Source organism: Fukomys damarensis, unplaced genomic scaffold (assembly GCF_012274545.1).
Source record: "Fukomys damarensis isolate Sample0158 unplaced genomic scaffold, DMR_v1.0_HiC HiC_scaffold_16, whole genome shotgun sequence".
In the NCBI taxonomy this organism is placed as follows: domain Eukaryota; kingdom Metazoa; phylum Chordata; class Mammalia; order Rodentia; family Bathyergidae; genus Fukomys; species Fukomys damarensis.
Window position 1 is genome coordinate 65,605,955 of NW_022900928.1, and position 16,866 is coordinate 65,622,820.

The following is a 16,866-nucleotide window of genomic DNA, read 5'->3' on the forward strand; positions in this document are numbered from 1 at the left end:
AAGGAGAGAAGTGTTCCCCTCCTAAAGGCTCACACCTATATGTTCACACCCATGGCCCATTTTTCACAGAGACCTTCCAGGATGTGAGGAGAAGATAACTAACCCTGGGTAAGATGGTGGGTGTGTGTCTGCCTAGCACTAAGAAGAATTGAAAATGTACATACAAAGAATCTGTATGTAGAAAAACGATCTGCACATTAAAATGTATACTGCACATGGAAAGTATATTCTTCTTCTACAGAAATAAAGTACATAATTTCTAATCCTATAACTGGGAACAGTGAAGAGGTTAAAAAACTTGGCCAGAATCCTGCAACAAGGGAGGATCAGGGTCAATCAATATTTGAACCCAAGTCTCTCTGAATCCAGAGTTCACTCTGCCACACAGTTTCTAGCATAAAGAGGCTCCAAGCAAGTCCTGCTGACCCGGAGTACAACAGGAGCAAATGATGGCTTTATTCCAGCCCCTTTTCAGGCATAGTCACACCTTTCCCTTCATTTTCATTCATCTTGTTAACCCAAAGGGTCAAGTGACTTCCTCTTCCTCTAGGATTCTGCAAACACTGCCTGAGTGCCTGCTGTGTGCTGGTGCACAGTGAGGCTTGCAGACCACTCTGCCTCCCACTCCCCAGGGGAGGCCTCCCCTCTGAACCTGGGCCCTGTCTCCACAAGGCTGCAGGTCTGGCTCTGGCAGCAACATCTCATTGATACGCCACAGAGTTCAAAATCACAGGCTTGGCAGGAAGTGCCATCTATACATAGCTCTACCATTCTGTAAGCACCGTTGGCTTCTTCTGAATAAACGCCACCCTACATTAAATGCCAGAATTCAGCAAGCAATACTGCATGTTTGCGATGAGATCGAGAACTAAAGGCAAGATTGATTCTGATGTGAACACCAGCAAAGCAAATGGGTTTTTGAAAACCCTATAATTTCCCTGCAACCCTTGACTTCACTAAACACACATTTTTAGACTACAGCACAGTTAGGTAGGCATTAAACAAAAAATGAGGTAGTCTAATGATAATTTATATGTAGGATAACCTTCTATAAAGAATTCCACACTGATTTCAGGGTAACTTACAGAGGTGCCAACTTAACCAAACAATGCTGCTTGCTCAGTGTCCACTGCCGCGGCGTGATCCTGGGGCAGAGTGTTTGCCGGCAGTTGTCTTAAATCTGCTGAAATTCACCCAGTGGGTGCTCTGGAAATGCAGTGCCTGCCATGAACTAAATGGGAAAGCAAAACATGACACATGCAAACGCCGCCAGAGGCACCTGTGAACACAAGACATTTCTGCTTGACTGAGAAGGGCGGCTGATGGTTCTGGAACCAACCGACTGGCAACTGCAGAGCTGTCTGCCTGCCGGGATGTTGGAAGGAGTCCTGGGGAGCTGTGAGAGCACTTCAGGTGGGGCTACAAGAGTTCCTGGGGTGTGAACATCTGAACCAGAGTTCTGGTATACCCTTCCCTGACTGTATGACCTTGTGCAGGCCCGACAGTCCAGCAGGCCTGGTTTCCCTGTCTGTTCAATGAATCTACTGAATCCATTGTCTCACATACATGCTGTTGGGAGGAAGTAGTAAGATGAGAGTCCCCCTAATGGGCTTTATAGACCGGAGAGCAGCATGCAGATGAAAGGGGATGCAGGGCACAGAGGGAGAGGTTATCCAAGAGCTAAAGTGCCACTGCCCTTGTGTCACATTGTACCTGCCACTTCCTTCCCTCCAAGTCTTTGGGCAGATGGCTGACCTCTCTGTTCCTCAGCCCCCTCACCTTCAAAGTGGGGATCATGATAGCACCTACTACATAGGATGCATGCGAAGATTAAATGAAATGATGCAGGGGAAACACTTATCAGATAAGAGCTCAATAATTGATCATTTACTTTTTTCCTAAGCGTCATTAGCACCATGATCACTGTCTCTGTGCAGCCATCTGACCAGCCAGAGAATTCCTTCCCAGTTTTTGAGTGCTGTCTTTGAATCTCTAACCCAGAACATGTGTTTAAAGGCTTCAGAAGGCAGGATTTTCTCTCAGCACCCTGGGCTCCTCTGCAAGGCCTGATGCTGCTGACACCCAGCAGGGGCCAAACCCCACTCACTGAGTTGCCTGGAGCCTGCCGTCTATTTCCTATCAGACCAGACTGACCATCACAGTCCCTTTCCTCCAGCCGCTCAAATAGGTGGTAGCTCAGACCTCCAATTTGACATCTAAATAGCAAAGTATCATGAGAGAAGCCCACAGAAACAGCTCAGTATAATAGAGATGAAGGACCCCTCTGATTAAATCCAGGTGATTTACCATGTCACCAATTTTACCATGCCACCAATTTACCATGTCACCTTAGCCAGGTCTCTACTTCCTTCCACATGACACAGCACAATAGCGGAGAGACCATCAGCATCATCATCACTGTTAATTATCTCCTCTAAGCACAGATAGGAGAGGGGTCTGAAGAAAATTTGGATCCTACCCTTGATGGTGACATGCTGCATACTGGGAGGGGACAATATAGGACTTAAACTATTACAGAACAAAATACAATTATTGTCTTGAGCCGGGGACTGACAAAGTTGGGCAGGAGTTCAGAAAAGGATTCCCTAGGAGGAGGTTAATCTGGATGATTTTTAAATCCATTCTTAGCAGAAATTGGGGAAGACATCATGCAAAGAGTGGTATTTGAACATGACTTTGAAAGATGGGTAGGGTTTAAACACAAAGCAAGAAAACTGGTAGGGGAAGAAAAAGTCCCTTATGAATGGTTAAAATTTTGTGCTCTGAATACAAAGAGTGTGGTCTGGGCATGGGTCCTTTACTGGTCACCCAGGAGGCCAAGCCATGTGTGCTGCAGGGCCCTCTCCAGTTCTGACAGTCTGTGACACCACGCCTTCACTTAGAACCTACTTGTGCACCAAACTGGTTTGGAGGTACCATCTGGTCCCCCTCTTGTCTGCTCCAAGTCAGTGTAGGCACATGGGACCCAAAGTGACCTTCAAATCAGCCTGGGCATTGTGATTAGTGGGTAAACTCTACACTGCAAAACCAAAGCACGATTATATTTGTTTGCTGCACCAGGATTATCCACCCCTATCCATCAGGGCTGAAGACACAAGTTGGATCCTCAGTCACTGGATCAGAACAGTCTTTGTGTCTCCTGCTGGGCTGAGCCACAGCCAGTGCCCACTATAGCTTTTGAGTTCAAATGATTGTTTTGTTCACTGCTACTTAAGCTGGAGATCTGTTGTGCTTTGGAAAGGCCAAAGCTCCTGGTCAGTGCACAATAGCCAGAGGTCAGCATAAGAGCCAATGACACATTTCTAGCTCCAGAAAAGTACAAGAATCAGGAAACAGAACTCCTCCTACATTTATATCTGAGGACAGCCAATTTCTAAGGAAGAGCCCGCTCTGGAGAAGCAGCAGGAAGCAGAGGAAACTGAAGGACCCCAGCTCTAATCCAGGCTGCATCCCTGCTATCTGTGTGGCCTTGGGTAAGACGCTTAACTTCCCTGGGCCTCAATATTCTCATTTATAAAATTGGAAAGCAATACATTATCTATCTTAAAAGGTGACTGTGAGGATTAGAGATAATATACATAAAATGTCTAACCCAAAAGAGGGCTCCATATATGATAAGTATTATTATGAATCTTGTTATTATTATTACTCTGTGACAGTACTATCCTGGTCCTGGGGACAGAATGATGAAAAGCATATAATTGCAGCCAGACAGAAATAATGGCCTCTAACATAAGACAGAGGAAGGTAGTGCTCCAAGAATGGAAGCAGAGAGGCAGTAAGGTTTTCATATTAAGCCTCATGGGCACACATAGAGATGAAGGTTTGGGACAAAGGAAGGGTAGGGTATCAATAAGGAGAAGAGGTTGTCAGAGCAGACAAGGCAAAAGAGACAAATTAAAAGAGAAATAGAAAGCAACGGAAAACCTTGGAGCCCTGCTACTCTGAGGACAATCACTAGGAAGGTACAGAAATGTTGGTGGTTCACTAGACCCTCACCTTGTTGGCTAAGGTGGCTGTGGGAGGAGCAAGAAGCATTGCCTTATGGGGATCCTTGAAGCAGGCTCTGTAACCAGACTCCTCCTTCCCCCATTTCTCCCCTCTCCAACATACAGTGTCACCAACACACTCCCTTCCTGCCCAGGCATGGTGACAACCCCGCAACCAAGAGCCCCATCCACATGAACAAGGAGTCTCATCCAGCCTCATCTTCCAGAGCAGCAGTGGGTGCATCTGGTCCACATCTGAATGGTGTCCAAAACCCCTCACTGGAGCCAACAGAGCCTGGGAGATGCTGGGAAAGATCATGCTGGTAAACTCCCACAAGGAGCCTGCATCAATATAATCAGGTCTGGTGGAAATTAAAAGCTATTAGGAACAGGGCCGGATTTATCTTTATATCCAGTAACGTGCATTGTAATGGTGATCATGCAGATGGGAAATTAAACCACATCTCAGCTTCACTGGAGGCCTTAATTTTAATTTATGTTTGTGCACAGCCCTTAGCCCTTATATACCCACCCCACCTGCTCCAGAGAGCCTGTTCACTGTAAGGCCAAAGCTCTCAGGAGAGAAGTTGGGGTAGGAGTCTGGCAGGTCAAAGGGGAGAGGATCTGCACTTTATGCACACCTTTAAAAGGACAGATTGAAGGAGAGTGACCAGCTTGAGGGAGGGGAAATTAGGGCAGGCAAGCAGAGAGAGGCAGGTGTGGTGAGTGGTTCTGGAAAAGGCAGCACCTCTCCAGCCTCTCCAGGGCCTGGAAAAAGTACAGGCAAAAACCTATTATGGCTTCCATGGGCAGCTCCAAGATAGCCATAGAGAGCCAGAAAGACTGAGGTGTGAGTGTGCACAACTCATGGAGCTTGTTTACATCTCACAGTCTCAGAAAGAAACACTGGAGGGCCTCTTCACACCCATAGGGGCCTGCAGGAGCCTACATCAGTTCCCTAATTCCAAGGTCCTGCTCTCCCCAAAGGGATGCTTCCTGGGACCCCAATTGTCCCACATCAGCCTCTCTTGTGCTTCCTCCTGCCTTCCTCCTTACTCCTCTAGCAACTGCTCTAGCCAAGCCTGGCCCTGAGCTGATTCAGAGGTCAAATCAATTCAGATAACTTATTCCTGAAGCTGATCCCGAAGTGTGGAGGAACACACTCAGCCTTCTTGTGTGGCTTTTGTCTAAATGTCACCCAGGCCTCATGTAGTCACAAATGGGGAGTGTCAGGGTGTGTGAATGTGGATCAAGGATGTGACCCTGGGATCAAGGGTGAGTATAATGGAAGCCCCACCCTGGGTGTGGCTGACACCAATCTGCAGGCTTGCAGTCTGGATGGAATATAAGGGAAGGCAGGCTTGCTGCTTGTTGCTTGCTGCCTGCCTGGCCATGTCACGTTTCTCCTCCATGAGGCCCCTCTGCCATGTGCCACCCTAGTTTGGAGCCAGCCAACTAAGGACTGAAACCTCTACAAACTGTGAGCTGAAGTGAACATTTCCTCCTTTAACTTTGGGTGTCAAGTATTTTGTCTCAGCAACAAGAAAAGTAATTAAGACATTTCCACCCTTCTTTCACCCCCAGGGAAACTAATCATTAAGTCTCCCACACCACAAGAAGCTGCCACCTAGCTGTCCCACCTCAAAGCACACACATAGCACATATAACCTGGGTATAGCATGAATATGAATAGCAGGAAAATCCTATTTTTATATTTAAAAAATCAGACTATTTGCATTTTTCCAAAGCATGTAGTATGTGGGCCCAGGTTCTGGTCCCTCACCTTTGAATCTGGAAGAAGCAAAGCTCCCTTTGCCTGATGCTAATATTTCCTACAGAAACATGTTAGTTAGAAGTATGTGCTTTGGGAAGACCGTCCTTGGACCTAACATGTAGCTACAGAAGGATCTAGAATGATTATGGATGGGGCTGGAGAGTCTCTAAAACCAAAGGAAAGGAAGAGGTTCTACAGAACCAAAGTTTAACACAGCCCTGCAGATTAGCATCAAGGCCACGTCCCTCATACTTATGCCCTTTGAAGCCATCAGCACAGTTTTGATATCAAAATAGCCCTGAAGCACCAACCTCAAGGGCCACTTGGGGGAGGCTCACCTCTCCAGCTCCTCAGCACAGGAGCTGTTAGCCTTCCTTCCCCCTGTTGGCTCTGGTGTTGCTAAGTCAGGTTCTACATGCTCATATTTCAGTGCCCCTGTCCAGGCTGCTTCCAGCCTCCTTCAGAATTCTCCAAAATCCATCCATTCACCCACTCACTGAGCACAGAGTGTCTACCCTTTATGTGGAAGGCAGGGACATGTGGATGACAATACAATAGAGAAAGGAAGAAAAATGGCAGAACCCCTGCAGTGTGTAAGGATGGAGTGGCAGAGATTCTACTGTTTTGTAGCTGGAGGCCTGGAGGTAGACTAAGACTTGAAGTCCTGTCTTGGTGTTTCCAGACCTGCTTCCTGTTGGAGGAACAACTCTGCAGAGGTGAAAGGGATCACTGATGAGGGACTGGTGACCACCGCAGCACAGTGGGATGAACCAATACCATGGTATGAATCCTGTCTCCCCACACCAGCTACCAAGCAAATCAAGTGAGGGAGGATTCTGAGGGAATCTTAGCCAGAAAATTCAGGAGAAAGTCTTACGCACACGTTTCTTGAGTCTGATTTTCTGAGAATCCCATCCCATTGCTCTAGTCATTCAATACAGGGACACAGACCACAGATGGGCTCCTTATCCCGCCTCTCCTGCCATATTTCACAGATGAGGCTGCCAGCTGCCTTGATCCTTCAGGGAAAGTTCAAGAGAGCCCCACTCCACTAGGGAGAAGGACCAACCCTATATGCTGGAACCGTGACATGCCCAGAAGAAACCTTCACCATCCCATCCAGAAATAGACCAGACAGGGCTGGGGATGTAGCTCAGTGGCACCATGACTGCCCGGCAAGCACAAGGTTCTGAGTTCAATCCCGGTACCACCAAAAAAAGAAAAGAAAAGAAAAGAGAAATACACCAGACAGAGACCAAAGAGGCCTATTTGCTGAAGCCTCATCAGAACAATAATAAATCATCCAGCAGAACCAATCCCAAGGCCTTGGTTAGCTTAGCAACCAGCTCAGGCACCATCTTCCAACCAGGTAGCCCCGTGGGCCACAGCCCCACAACTCCTTACCTGGGATGATGGAGACTGTGTCTTTCTCCCAAGACACAACGCTAACATATTCCTGCACTGAGGAGGGAATGAGGCACTTGAAGACGGCCACGTTTCCACGCATTGACCTTTGATCCTCCACCCGCACGGTGTAGGGTTCCCTGAAAACTGCAGCAAGATTGGGAATGGGATAGAGTGTCACAGGTATATATCAGAGCCCTTGGCTCGCCCCCTCCTCCCCCTTCTCATCTGCCCCCTCCCACCTCCTGCCTGCCCAGTACGGGAGTTCCTGGCAGGACCTTGTCCCTATCTGAACAATTCCTCCTCCACCAACTCCTCCAATTCCTCCCCACCTGCTGGGAAGCTACTCTCACTTGGAAATAGCTACTTCCTTCTTCAAGACCACAAGTCCAAATTGCAACTTTTCCTGTTTCAGTGAGTACTAGCAAATTATATTAGATTGTAAGGACCTTGAGGGCAGCAGTAGAGCCTGCATTGTCATCCAGTCAACAAGAGGATGTATGGGTACTAAGGCATGTGCTTGAATTCCCCTAGGGAAACCAAACTGGATTTCCTAGTTTATTCCTGGACCCAGGCATTCTTTCTGGACATGGTGGCCATCATCTGCCAAAATAAAACCCATGATATATGATCTAACAACAGCAGTTGGGGGCTACTTTCTTGTGAAAAATAGCCTGTGAGATGCGGTTAAGATACTGAACTTTCTGGAAGGTCTTGGCAGTGTATAATTGACAAGAAGGGAGAATATTTGAAATCATGATTGTCTCTGAGAATAGAGAACTCCAGATTCTATGAAACAAAGCATCCCTGCTGTTCTCTCCCTCTTCCTGCCCTGCTACCTGCAGCCTCTGGTTCAAGCTCTGCCCACACCTTGGCCCGCCTTCAGAACCACCCCTCTCTTCAGGGTCCTGTTGCCACTTAGGGCTGCTTTGGGCACTATCACCTGCAGCCACTCACTCAGTCTTTCAGGTAGGCTGACCCAGCCTTAGAATGAGCCTGAAGATCTCACCTCTGCCTCATACTCCCCCTCTACCAGCCTTTGCAGGGACTTCAGGATCCTTTTACTCCACCCCTTCCTGCCAAGCAGGCAATATCCAGAAGCCCAGTGCCTACCAACCTTGTCTCTCAGTAGGCACCTGGGCAGCCTGCCCTCCTCCTCTCCTTGCCATGGTTGCCAGGGCGACACTTAGGGCTCTGGCAGCACCCCCGGCTGCGCACCTGCAGTCTCTCTGGCATCATCAAGAACCCCTTAATTGGTTGTGTTTCTAGTAGGTCCAGCTTTCCCTGGCTGCCCTGGGCCTTCATCCTTCCCCTTTTCTGTGCTATGGCTGGATGGGGAAGGGAAGGAGTGGAGTTGGTGGAGAGAGAAGACCAGAGAGGCACTGCTGGCCATCTGGGGCCGTGTCTCTGTGGGATTGCAGCACTGCCTCCAGTTTTGGGACACACACCTGGCCCAAAGGAGCCTGAGGAAGCTGACCCTGGAGGGGAGCAGAATGATAGATGTAAAAGGATGGGTTTTGGCCTACATCATCCTAAGGGTGCTAGGGAAGCAAAAGAGATTGATGGGTAATAATATCAAACAAGCAGGCCCTGCCTCCTCCTCCAACCAGTGGGGACTCCTAAAGGGTGAGTTATCCTCTGGAGCCTCAATTGCTTCCCCCTAAAAGTAAAAGGCCAAGCCCTTGGAAAGCACTTGACAGTGTTGCCTTTCATAATAGCTGTGATCAACTGGCTGTGTTCTCTTATGCAAGCTACTTAAGCTGTCTTTGTCTTAGTCCTCTTATCTTGGAGAACCCCTTTGCAGGCTTAGTGTGAAAACTGCATCTAGCCCAACATCTAGCATGTAATGGCAAAGATGACTTTCCTTCCCTTCCCTTCCCTCCGGGCTGAGGAGGCCAGAACTGGGCTCAGATCTAGCCCTCAGGGCTCCCAGCACCTACTATGGAATTAGGAGCTGAACAGGGCAGAGATTCCCTGGAGAGGACAGACCAACAGCACAAAGCATCAGCCTTGCTCCCAGATACTTGAAACTTTGTCCCCATGAGAGGTGCTGCTAACAGAAGGACTGAGGAGGTAAAGAGTCTTATCTTGCAGGATCTGCTGCCAGGAGGGGGCCTGCACTGGAACCATAGTCCTGGATCAGACCAACCCAGCAGTGGGAAAAGATGGTGAGCACTTGGCCTGGTGCCACTACACCAGGCTGGCCAGAGGATCAGCTGACCTGTTGCACACAAAAAAGCCCTTCTGAGAAAACCACTGTCCACTCTTGAGGGTCTTCTTGCTATCTGATGCATGCCTTGCCAGTGACGGGGATACACTAGTGGATCAAGATGTTTTAGTTAAGAATGGACCTAATCCTTTGCCTCCAGATCTGACCCAGGTTTACTTTCTCTAAGGGCACACATTTGGGAAAGCCTCATTTCCTTGCCTCCAGTGATTCTTCCAAAGACCCAAGTCGTTCACTGCTAAAACATTTTCAGGATGGGTATTAACCTAAACACCTATTCTCATGAACTAATCTATCCTCAAATGTCCACCAACATTTGGGATGGGCAAACAACCTGCTGTCTAGTTATGCAATGAAATACTACACAGCAGCTAGTGAGCAATCTCCCGACACCATCTACAACAGGAAGGGTAAATCCCATGACCAGAATAGTGAGCCAGCATCCAGAGGATACATGCTGTAGAACTTTATTTATATAAAGCACAAAAATAAGCAAAATATCTAAATTGATAGAGGTCAAGACAGTGGTTACCTCTGGGGGAACAGTAACCTAAGAAAAGCAGAAGTAACACTTCTGAGGTGCTGGTATCTTATCCCTGGATCTGTAATTCAATGAACTTTGTAAAAACTCATCCAGTTACATATTATAACCTGTGAACTTTTCTTTATATATTTCAATGAAAGGCTATTTTATTTTATTTATTTTTGTTGTTGTTGTTCAAGGTGTTTATTGCATCTCAGAGGGTGTATATGTGCTGGGCTTTTAAACTGAAATACAAAGAAAAGCCATTTTGAAATTGTTTTTAGGTAATTTTCCCATTACAGTGTATGTTATCCTACAGTAAATTCAGATACAAGCACTTTTAAGTGGTACCATACATCTATTATGAAAGGCTATTTTAGAAAAAGAAACTCAGCTAGTGTTTTTCATGAGTCCAGGACTGAAATGAACGCAGTAATTAGTTTTAATGAGTACTATCTCTTAACTGTCTGTGCATTGATGTATGAGATAGGTACTTGCACCAACTCTACAGATGAGAAAACTGAGGCTTAGAAAGGTGCTTCCCCTGCCTAAGCACACCCAGTAGGTGGCCAAGCTGAGATTCAAGAGCTCTAACTTGTCCCTGAGTGAATAGTTTCTTCCAGGCCCCTGGGCATGTCACACACTGGCCTCACGGTGATAACTTTCTGACCCCATTCTGAGTTCTGCTCTCCACGCTGATCTCCCCAGGTGGGAAGCAGGTGTCCTGGGCCTTACCTGCTTTGACGCGGATGTTGGGGCTCCGGATCTTGCCGGCAGCATTCTCCGCGGTGCAGAAGTAGTCATTGTCGTGGATAAAGCTATTGAAGGCGGAAGGGGAGAAGGGGTAGAGCTGCAGTGTCCCATTGGCATGCACATGTCGGATGTGTGGCACATCGTAGATGTCGTCCCCTGTGGCCAGGTACCATCGAAGGGCCACGCTGGGGGAGCCCGCAGCCGGGCAGGGCACCACCACCCCTACGGAGCTGGAAAAGGTCACCTGCTGCAAGGAGTCATTTACAAAGTAGAGGCTGGTGCCAACATCTTCAAGGCGGGCTGCGAGGGAAGCAAGAGGAGAAGCACAGTTAGGATGTGCTGTAGGAATACCTATGGAGACCTGCAAGGACCAGACCCATGCATTGGCCATGCGTAAACACTTGCTGAGCACCAACTATGCACAGGGCACTGGCAGATAAGAGTAAGAGACACCTCCTGCTCTTTAGAAGCTTCTGGCCCAGCACAGGAACTTAAAGGTCTCATTCTCCATGCCAAGGCAAGTCCACAGGAAAGGAGGCCATAAACTCTGTTATGGTGAAGTGTCCAAAGTCATAATCCACTATGAGATTTATGTATTAAGGTAGACATTAAAATGCTTAGATTTACTGAACACCTACCAACTGCAGGCCACTTCCCACTCATTTTCTTGCCTCATTCACAGTTCTGAGAGCAGATGGTATCTTCTCCTTTGCACCACCCCCTTCTATAGGCTGAGAACAGTTATGTGTGATAGATTGTCCGAAGGCATGCAGTTAGGTTACAGAACTGAAATTTGAACCTGTTCCTCCTAACAAATATTTTAGTGCTATCTCTCCTGTACATACCATAGATGAGAGCCAAAAGGTCTCCAAACCATGGCCTAAGATGAATGGCCAGAATGCTGCCCTGGAAGATGGAAGACCACGCTAAGCCTTGACAACCATTCTGGACCCCTGAGGGTCTTCAGAAAATTCACTGCCACACAGAAGAAGGACCCAAGGTGCAGTGGGTGGGGAAGATCTTAGCTTGAGAAGCAAGAGAGCCCACTCCTCCAGGGGCTGCCTGTGGAATTCCCTTCCCCTCACTGCTCCTTTACTACGAGATAAGCAGAAAGGACAAATGGGCAAGACTGCATAGACCCCTTCCATATCTGCCAAATTACCATTCCAACCTTCCACCTCACAGCAGCATATTCTTGGGCTGCCTGGAAAGGAGGGTGGGAGGTATGCTCCACTCATCCCAGCACAGAACATCAGTACTTCTTTCTCCCATCGAGCAGCCCTGGATGTTGGTGTCAGGGAGCCCTCCCTCTGACCAAGGAGCTTACCCCTTTAAGAAGGCTACCTCCAAGTAAGCAGGAGTAAAACCAGAGGAAGAGAGGTCTGGTCCCAGTTCTCCAGATGGAAGCCATCCCCCACCTCTCCCCCGTCACCAGGAAGTTCAAGGAACAGACTACTGCTGCCTGTTTAAAGAACGTTGCAAGAGACCCAACTTGAACTCAATTTCTACAACTTTATGGGGAGGGGAGGGCCACCTCCAGATTATATTAATATTCCTGGCTTAACCCAGAGCCGAGCCTCCAGGGAGAATATCCCAGGCAGGTCACTGAGGAAGGCCATTAAGCCTCATTGGCCAAAGCAATTCACATCATCTCATAAAAAGCAGTGATGAAGCCATTAGCAGCAGTGCCGGAAAAAACATTCATGGGCTCCTTGCTGTGGTGTCAGGGGCATCCTCTTAGCTGCAAATGCATCTCCTGCCTCCACTGGGCACTGCATCCTTAGTGGCTGAAAGGTACTTGGAGAAGGTGGCAGCCTCCATTGGCATCCTTCTCTTCACACTGCCTCCTGCCTCTGGTGGTGATAGTCATGGGGTTGGTGATTGAGAAAATAAACTGGGGAATGGGGAGGCTGAGAAGCCACCAAAGCATTCCCAGTTTCCAGTGGCTGTAGAGCATTCTCCACAGTTGTGAATTGTCCCATTTCACAAATAAGCAATCTGAGGCTTAGGGAGCCTTCTCAGAATCCACTAGTAAAAGACCCCATTTCTACCAGCCTGCTTGCCTTCTGAAAAGCTTCTTTACCAAGATCCATTCAACAAAGAGTTGTTGAGTGTCTTCCACGTGCCAGGCACTGTTGATGGGGCTTTACTTGTATGACCTCACTTTGTCCTCCCAACATCTCTATTAGGTAGCTACCATTGTCATCCCAGACTACAGATGAACAAACCGAGGCACAGAGAGGTGGGAGAAACTTGCCCAAGACCACACACATCCAGTAAGTGGGGCCCCTGGAATACAGACCCCAGAGTCATTTGCTTAACCACTAGGTGATATGTGGCTGTAGTGTGACCACTACAAAAGTAAAGAGAGGATCTTTGCTTTTCTCAAACACAACCTGTCCATCAACTTCCATCTTCAACTGTCCAAGACCAAGACTAATGCACATATGTTTGCACATAGCTCTCCTGGAATGGTTCCTATTGGACTTTGGACATTTCAGCCCATCCTTTGCTCTTGGGAGCAGGACATTGCTCTCGGGTCCTGAGACAAGCTAGTTAACAGATACCCTCACTTTAGTGGACTATGGATTATAGAAAAGCCATCAAGGTACAGAATAACTCCACAAGGTGCCTGATAAATTGACTTACAAAGCTGAGAAAGAACTTTGACAGGGAGGAATTCAGGAATTGTTTGATTTATGGAAGAGAGTATGTAAATACTCAAAGGCAAGTCCGATGTAGCCCTCTGTAATGACTATTCCTCGGGCAATAATAATAACCACCATTGATTTCACTATAGATGACAAGCCAGGATTAGTGCCAGATCCATTTGGGATATTATATTTCTGTTATAGGTATTATATTTAAGTGTCATAATTCCCTAGGGAGTGTTACTATTGTTTCCTTTTTGGGGTTGAGGATTTAGCTCAGTGGCACTACACCTGTCTAGCAAGCACAGGTCCTGAGTTCATTCCCCGGTACTGGGAAAAAAAAAAAAAAAAAGTAAAATACATCCATTTTGCAGATACGGAAATTAAGACTGAGCAGTTATTCAAAGTTATACAAATTGCAGTAACCAAGGTAAGAGCCCAACTCTGCCCTGCATCAGAACCAGAAAGTGGTTCCACTTGCCCTATTGGGTGAACTAAGCTAAAGACAAATCAAACCACAAAATCTGGTTTTCCAGACTTTGCTCCATCCCAATCATACTCCACATACATATTTCTTATTTCTTGTCTCCTCTCCTGGCTCGAAATCCACTCTCCCTGCTTCCCAGGAGAGCCCCTGGCCCAGGCTCTCTGCTCCCATCTTCAGCAGTCACAGCACAGTAGCCTTCCTGAGCTTCAGGGCCTTGGATTTTGCCAGAACCAAGGACACAAGCTTTCCAGCAACCACAAATGGGTAGATTTAATTGATGAATTGACTGGGATTGTCCAGCCACCTGTCAGGGCTGAGGAAACGGCAGATTTACAGCAAAAGGCAAGTAGCCTCATATTTCTCCCACCCCAGGATGTGAGCTGCTGTGTTCTGAGTGTGGAGGAGCTGGGGAGGCTTAGATACACCATTCATTTCTCCTTACGGTTCTGACAGTTCACTGCCATTATGAAACATCACCCTCAGGTGTAAAACAATAGCATTTTGCACTTACATTGGGTTCATATTTTACCATCACGAGGCAGCTGTCAGCTCAGAATGCAAAAGCCCTTAAATAAACATTAATTTAGCTTCACCCAACCTGCCAAGAGAAAGGAGTGAGAAAATTCACATAGGGGAAACTGAGGCACAGACCACCAAATATCTCTGCTGTGCACTGAGCTGAAGGGTGGGCAGAAAGGTAGCTGATGAGTAGCTGCAGACGCAATCAGAAGTAATGGGTATGTTCACCTACTCAGGGACAGAGGAGGAACAGCAAGGGCCTGAGGGCCTCCCTCTGACCTCACAGTCTGGTGTGGTCTTTAGGGTGGGGGCTTCCCCTCTGCCACAGGCTCCTAGAGGCCAAGCCTAAGCTGGCTTTGGGAAGAAAACAAAAAACAAAAACAAAAAACAGGGAGGCAGGATTGAGTAGACCCTGCATAGATTCTGACAGAACTGCCTTACCTGAGACTTACTCCTCACCTGCTGTTAACTCAGGCAAACTACTTAGCCTCTCTGAGCTTCAGTGACCTCATATACACAAGGGGTGGAATGGGGTGCTGCATGTCACTTGCCTCACAGAGACGCTGAGAAGGTGAAAGGGGTTGTGATGTCTTTGGTTATCCCAGTAAAGGTGGATGCCTAGAAGGGACTGGTCCCAGCTCTCTGCAAGTGGCAATGGTGCTTGCATTCCTCCAAAAGATGATCAGGGCACAGTGCCACCCTGCAACTCTGCAGAAACCAAACCTGGGCATATTCCCCTGCTTCATCTTAGCTGACTCCTACACTCTTCTCTGCTCCCTTCCCAGGTCCTCTCTGACTCTGGGAATAGGAAAGACTTATTCCTCCAGGATATACACACAAAGCACTAGATGAATGCTCAGCAGGGTCCCAGGTGTGGTGAGAGACATTCAGGACAAGGAGAAGGGTCCACCCTTCCAAGATCTCTTAAAGGAGATGGAACAGGAAAGGGATTAAATAACAGCACTGAGCTGAGTTTGAGGATGGGCTAGAGTACTGATGTAGACAAGAGGAGACAGAATGCTCAGCAGTCAGGAAAAAGCTTTGGGTGTGGGGAGCCAGGTCTGAACAAGGTTGGGGGTGGGGGAGGGGAGGCCTCCCGAGGACAACCTGAGCAACGGTGCTGCTACAGCCATGGGTGAACATGTTTGGGGGACGCTGCAGAAGCCTTCCAAGCTGGAGCACTGGGTGAACTGGGTGAAAAGAAGCAAAGCTTGTTTGTTGTGCTAGGCCCCCAGGGGTGCAATGCCCGGGGCAGTAGGTAGAGGTTTGTCAGCATGGAAAGGCAGGTGTAGGATGTTGGAGAGTCCTCTGAGGTGGCCACTGGCTCTTTAGATCCTATGCCTAACTTCATTTTGGCCACACACACCTATTTCCCTGGAGGCCTGGCCAATGGTTCAATCCTCAAAAGATATAAAGCCAAGGGCAAGGGGCTTAGATGATTCAAGGGCACTCTCTCACTTAACCTTCATACAGATGGGTGAAGCAGGGTATCCTGTTGGTCTCATTTTATAAAGGAGGAAAAGGAGGTGCAAGGGAGTTAACACTTTTCCACATCACACAGTTAGAAAGAGATGGGGCCTGCAGTGTCATCTCAGGAGGCTGAGGTGGGAGGATTGTTTGAGCCCAGGAGTTCAAGGCCAGGCTGGGAAACATAACAAGACCCTTTCTAGGAAAACAGAAAGGAAGAATGGAATGGAAAAGGAAGGAAAGGCAGGAAGGGGAAAAAGGAAGGAGGGAGAGAGGGCCAGAGGAAGGCAGTGAAGAAGGAAAGAAGGGGAAAAGAAGAAGAGATGAGAGAGCAGAGGAGAGGAGGAAAGGTAAGGGGAAGGGGAGAGGAAAAAGGGGGAAAAGAAAAAGAAAGAGATGGAGCCAGACTTCAATTGAGACCTATCTGGCTGCAGTCAAGTTTTTACATCACAGTGCTGAAAAGTTCCAAGTCTGGGGCTTCATTCCTTCTCCATCTTTCCCTCCAAGGCAGTCCCAGTTTGGAAAGCCGATTCCCTGACAGGTTACCCAGACTTTCCCCTTAAGTCCTACTCACTCCCTGTAGTTCTTTCTTCTGCAGAGAGAACCAAGCACATTTACAGAGCAAGACAAGAGGAGGGGAGAACACTTCATAAATAAAGACAGAGACATTCAGATTGACAGAAAAGCTTCTTCTGGTCAAGGGGACAGGGATGGATTTTTAATAGAAAGTGGGAGTTATGGGCTTGGCTGTCGTGTGACAGACGCCTAGACTTAAACCTATTTAATCTTCTCCGCCATTTAACATTGAGCACCACCCCAAAACTGTGTTTCATAAAACAGATTCCAAATCGCTAGGAGATTAGGAGTGTAGAAATAGCACAGCAATATTTTTAAACCAGAAATCGCCCCCAGGCATTTGGGCTGCCCCCAGGGTCACTGCTGAGACCTAAATATCCATCACATCAACTCACTGGCTCACCCTGCACTGTCTGGGCATCAGGATTAGTTTGGAGAAGGAAACTTGACACCCACGTAGGTGACACCCACAGAT

At 47.8% G+C, this 16,866-nt stretch overlaps 1 protein-coding gene across 3 annotated transcripts in view; it reads right to left on the reverse strand.

Moving 5' to 3' along the window:
* Positions 1-10,987, reverse strand: part of Dscaml1 (DS cell adhesion molecule like 1) — a 299,015-nt gene extending 288,028 nt beyond the window's left edge. For 2 of the 3 annotated variants that reach the window (XM_010629475.3, XM_033764362.1), the window contains exons 1-2: positions 10,674-10,987; positions 7,189-7,335 (exon numbers count right to left, since the gene is read on the reverse strand). In XM_010629475.3, coding sequence (XP_010627777.2) covers positions 7,189-7,291 — 103 coding nt within the window. In that variant the 5' untranslated portion in view covers positions 7,292-7,335; positions 10,674-10,987. The remainder of the gene's footprint in view (positions 1-7,188; positions 7,336-10,673) is intronic. The other variant, XM_033764363.1, reaches the window with a different exon arrangement.
* Between the last annotated feature and the right edge of the window lie 5,879 nt (positions 10,988-16,866).